This window comes from Erythrolamprus reginae, unplaced genomic scaffold (assembly GCF_031021105.1).
Source record: "Erythrolamprus reginae isolate rEryReg1 unplaced genomic scaffold, rEryReg1.hap1 H_66, whole genome shotgun sequence".
NCBI classification, from domain to species: domain Eukaryota; kingdom Metazoa; phylum Chordata; class Lepidosauria; order Squamata; family Dipsadidae; genus Erythrolamprus; species Erythrolamprus reginae.
In genome coordinates, this window is record NW_027248524.1 from 111,195 (window position 1) to 116,754 (window position 5,560).

A 5,560-nucleotide genomic window follows, 5' to 3' on the forward strand; every position below is an offset into this window, starting at 1 on the left:
TTGTTTTGGGCAATCAAATCGCCAAAGGAAAAAAATCAGAAACTTTTATTTTAAGAAAAAAAAAGATTCAGAGAAGAAAGGGAGGATTGCTTGCCCTATCGCCCAAAATTCTCCTGAACGAAGTTCCTAAAATTTCACTCCTTAGGAGAAATTTTGGCCTCTTAATTCTAGAGTTGTGTATTATTTCTCGTGAAGAATTGCAAAATTCTTAACTGTAGTCCCAACCCTGCAAGTGAAAACGGATCAAAGATATTCTTCCTTCTCCATCACCTACACATTGACAAATAATCTAAATATATATATATATATATATATATATATATATATATATATATATATATATATATATATATATATATATATATATATAATCATCACAGGTTCAAAAACATCCTTCCATCTCTGTCACGCACACATTGAAAACAATAGTATTTAAAAATCTATTTTTAAATCAGCGACAGATCCAAAATCCCCAAAGTTTGAATTTTGAGAATGGATTCTTGTGCGGTGCGATAGCACCCAAGTTAAAACGGGCACAGACAAACATTTCAAAGCTGGCTAGTTTCGCTCTTCTTTCCCAGTTAAGACAAGGACCAAAAGTCCCCAAACCAAAAAGACCATCAGAGGTCGGGTCGCTCTACATATAGGGCTTCCTGCTTGAGCAAGGGGGGTGGTTTAGAAGACCTCCAAGGTCCCTTTCCACTCCATTATTCTAAGAAGGAGGGGGGTGGAGGAGAGAAGGGGGTTAGACTAGATGACCTCCAAGGTCCCATCCAACTCGATTATTCTGAGAAGGAGAAAAGGGTTTCCTACTTGAACAGGAGGTTGGACTAGATGACCTCCAAGTTCCCTTCAAACTGTTTTTTCGGAGGAGGAGGAGGAGTGAGAGAAAAGTTTCTTGTCTGATTAGGGGGTTGAACTAGATGACCTCCAAGGTCCCTTCAAACCCTCAGGCTCTCCTTCTGTTCTATTTACAGTCTATAAAAACTTTCCTGAAGCTCTGAGGTCAAAGGCCGATGACTCATTTATGCTTTCGCGGTGATGTTTTTAAATTTCCTGTTTTTCTTTGAGCCTCGCCAAGATCGAGTTGTGTAATTCCTTTTATTTTAATATAAAACTTTTAAAAATTTGGCGGCTGCCTGGATTTGGTTGGCAAGTGTATTTGACTACTTGGCGAATGGAATAAGCCATCCAATTTGCTCCTAATTTTTTAGGGCATTGGTAGAGGTTACGAGATTTCAACTTTGGGAACAAACAAGTCCTCACTGGTTACTACCACTCCTTACTCACGGATCTGCCACGTACCTAAGGAGGACGTAGGACACCGCCTTAAAATCCCAGCTCAAGATAAATAATCTTTCCAAAGGAAAGTTTCTAGGCCTCAAGAAAAGCAAAATGTTCATCTTAAGGCGTGATGCATGAAGAATCTGGCCACATTTTTTTTTTCTTCTCTGCCTTAAAGAGAGATTGATTGTCTAAGGAGGCAGAGATCATTAATCCCACACCCACCCACAATAATAATAATAATAATAATAGTAACCTGTACAAATGTTTTCTGGCTTTTTAACGCAGGCTGAGGAAGAATCCTTGGCTATTTCATTCTTTCAATCTTGATTAAAACTGGATTTATTTCTGCCTGCCTTCCCAAATCAATTTCACATTGGGATTGATTAGAAATATTAATCAATCTTTTATTGCTTTTTAAAATCTCCTTCTTCCCACAGAAGGCTGTCAAGTTTTCCCTAGCTGCCCTCTTGTTAAAAATGAGTGTTTAAAGTATCTCAGTCTTCCACCAAACACTTGCTTAACCAATTTACACAAACCCTAACTAATCTCTTACTTAACCAATTTAATCACTTGACACAAACTCTAGCCAATTTAACCAGTCTACCCAATTTAACCAAACATTAGTTAAGCACTCATTTAACTAATTTAACCAATTCAGTCAACTGACATAAACACAAATTAAACAATTGGTTAACCAACTTAACCACTCTATGCAATTGAACCAAACTCTAACACTAATTTAACCAATTTAACCAATTAAGGTAACACACTAGTTAAACACTTATTTAACCAAATTCTAATTAAACACCTGTTTAATCAATGTAAGCAATGTACCCAATTTAACCAAACACTAGCTGAACACCCATTTAACCAATTTACAGAAACGCTAGCCACTTGTTTAACCAATTTAGCCATTGGCCCAATTTAACCAAATACCAGTTAAAATTCTTATTTAACTGATTTACAAAAACATTAAACACTTGTTTAACCAATTTAACCAATCTGCCCAATGTAACCAAACACTAAACACTCTTTTAACCAATTTACCGGCCCAAACATTAATGAAATTCTTGTGTAACCCCTTTAACTGAACACGAGTTAAATCTAATGACATGGAAGGTGCTTTGAGCATAGGAGAGGAATTAAAACTCGGTCCTAAAACAAGGAATTCCCTAATTCCATAAGTTTCATTCCGGCACATTTGTTAAAGCATCATTATACTTTTTCCCAACCAGGACAACTTTTGAGATACATGGACTTCAACTCCTAGAATTTCCAAGCACACACACACATCGAAGTGGAATTCTGAGAAGTTGTTGAAATGGATTTCTGGGAGTTGAAGTCTACACATTTTAAAGTTGCCAAGGTTGAAAACCATCATTTGAAAGCAATACTTTTGGTCCAGCTTCAGAAAAACCACTTCCTGAATTTCACAACTTTGCGCATCCTTTAGCATATCTTAAAAATGGAACAATTATTGTGCTGTTCTTAACTCCCTTGAATTTAACCCGCTCCCGGGACGGTCCAGTTTGTCGTGATTCGGGCAGAACAAACACACTTCAACTTGTCTTCGAAGTGTTGTTGCATTCTGCCAATCTTTCAGTTTAGGAAAAAAGGCACTTTTTTTACCAACTAACCCAGAAATCTTATTTTTCCCCCACTCCTTCATTTTCATCTGGAAATATTGGCAAATTATTTTAAGAGGCCCAAACTTTATATCGCCAGGAATTATATTTTAGGTGGCGAATCTGGGTCTATTTTTCGAACCTCCAGAGTTGGTTTTTATCTGACGGATCACAGGTCCTCATTTTTACATCCGCGCGACCCTCTGGTGTACGGTACGCGCTCAGACATTTGGCGGAGTGTGGATGGTAGATGGTGCCATCTTTTTTGAAATGCCATATTATGGTTTCTGGCACGGGAGACGTATCCTTCGGACAATTTCTCATGCCGACAAAATCCTTCTGCTCTGGCACTTCAGCACAGAGTTCGGTCACCGAGTTGAAACGGATTTCCAGATTGGACGTATATTCGAAGAATTGGTTGCCGCCTTGGCCGTGGCAACCGAAAAGGCTGACGTGAGCCCCGGTGGGATTGTGATCCGGCGAGTTGTAATCCAAACATTCGGAAGAGATGCCAAGGTTGTGGATGGCGCCGTGCCAGCCGTGCCGATCCTCAGGGACGTGTAAATTGGGGAATACGTTTTTCAAAAACCAGTCGAAGTTCTGACACTGTAGCCGCTGCCGTAAGAGCTTCCGTTCGGCAAGGTCGCCAAAGTTCTCCTTACGTGCTGGAGGGTTCCGGTTGTAGAAATGTTCTTTGTAGTGGTCCATCCAGACTTCGGCGGCCCGGGCGGTGTTCTGTAGAAAGTTAGGCCTGGCGTACGGGGCCCGTTTTGGAAAGACGTGTCCAACGTGGGAACAGGGGTGGATTTCCAAGACACCGCCACACTGCCAGACACGGAAAGAGAGCTCCAGGTTCTCACCGCCCCAGACATCCATCCCGGTGTCGTACGTGCCCAGGTACTCGAAGTATTTCCTGCTGACGGCGAAGAGGCCGCCGGCCATGGTGGGCGATCGGATGGGATCCACTTTGGCCTTCCGGCGTCGCCTCTCGTAGTCAGGAACCACCTGCCACTGGAAAGTGAGCCGCCAGTCGAAGCCGCCGATCATGGGCTCCCCGGACTGCATGTAAAACTCGAACGTATTCCAATCAATGGTGTCGATCACTGGGCAGATGACGACGGAATCATTCTGGGCGATGCGTTCCAGCAAGGGCTCCAGCCACCCGGGGACACACTCGCAGTGGCAGTCCAGGAAAGTGAGGACTTCCCCCGTGGCGAAGGTTGCGCCTATCAACCGGGCACGCACCAGCCCTTCTCGCTTCTGGGTGCGGATCAGTCGCACGCGGGGCAGGCGGCTGAGGTAGGCCTCCAGCTGGCCCTTCAGGTAAGCCCGGTCACTGAGATCGTCCACCAGGATGACCTCCTTGAGTAGGACGGCTGGGCAGGTTTCCAAGACGCTGTGCACCGTCCGCAGGAGGGTGGACCAGGCCTCGTTGTAGAAGGCGATGACCACCGAGGTGGTGGGCAGCCGTCGGTAGTCGTACGTCTTGGCTTTGCACTCGGGCATCCGACCGTCCTGGATGTGGCGGTGCAGCGAGATGCGGTCGCTAAGGTAGACGTTGATGGCGTAGCGGTCCAGCAACTGCTCCTCCTGCCGCTTCTGCTCAGCATCCAGAGTCAGGTGGGACGCCTTGCCCCATTCTCCCGGCTCGGAGGGATCCGGAGGGGGTTTGTCCTGGACGGGTTGGGAGAGCTGCTCGGGCAGCGAGGAGGAGAGACCCCCGGGGGTCCCTCTCCCAGCTCGCGAGCCCGGCGCCCCGAAAGGAGACATGGGCAGCTGGAGAGCCAGCAAAGCCGCCACGCTCAGCAAACCCAAAAGCGCGCAGCCCCGACGGACCAGCCGGTTTCGCATGGCCGAGGAGGAGGAGGAGGAGAGGCGGCCGTAGCAGCGAGGAGAGCCAAGGGGGGGGGGGAGAGGAGGAGGAGGCACCGGCGCCTCCTCCCCTCTGCCCGCCCGCCCAGTCGGGGCGCGTCCGGCTGTTGCAAAGGCCAGGTTCGGTGCGCCTTGCTTCGCTTGCAATGCGTGCTTGCTGCACGGCTGCGCTCCGGCGGGTTATGGGGGGCCTGAGGAGGGGGAGGGAGGAGAAGGGGGGGTCTTACCCCGTGTCTTCTTTCTAGAGAAGCCCCCTCCCCAAAGAGGACCCAGGGAAGGCCCGAACGCGGGGGGTTTGTTTTGGGGGCTACAGTCTGGGGACGATTTGTGCCTTGCGTCTGTCTGTCTACCCTTTATCATCTATATATTATTCACCTATCAATCATCTCTATCTATTGTTTATCATCTATACTTACTTATCAGTGTTCCGCCTATTTGTCCATCCGTCTCTTATTTATCATCTCTACCTATCAATCTTCTGTTTATCATCCATCGTTTATTATTTATCATCCATTATTTACCATGTATCAGTATATTTATTATCTATTACTGGCATTTATTTATACACTCTTTACGTATCTATTTCTCATCTCTCTTTATATATTGCTCAAAAAAATAAAATAAAGGGAACACTTAAAACAACACAATAAAGCGCCCAGTCAATCAAACTTCTGTGAAGTCAAACTGCCCACTTAGGAAGCAACACGGATTGACAATCAATTTTACATGATGTTGTGCACATTCAACTTTGTACAGAACAAAGTATTCAATGAGAA

The 5,560-nt window shown here is 45.4% G+C and overlaps 1 protein-coding gene across 1 annotated transcript; it reads right to left on the minus strand.

Moving 5' to 3' along the window:
• Positions 1 to 2,115: 2,115 nt before the first annotated feature.
• Positions 2,116 to 4,763, minus strand: LOC139155812 (polypeptide N-acetylgalactosaminyltransferase 4-like). The gene has a single exon (XM_070731099.1). The coding sequence runs from the start codon at positions 4,761 to 4,763 to the stop codon at positions 3,042 to 3,044; it is 1,722 nt and encodes a 573-aa protein (XP_070587200.1). The 3' UTR covers positions 2,116 to 3,041.
• Positions 4,764 to 5,560: the final 797 nt, after the last annotated feature.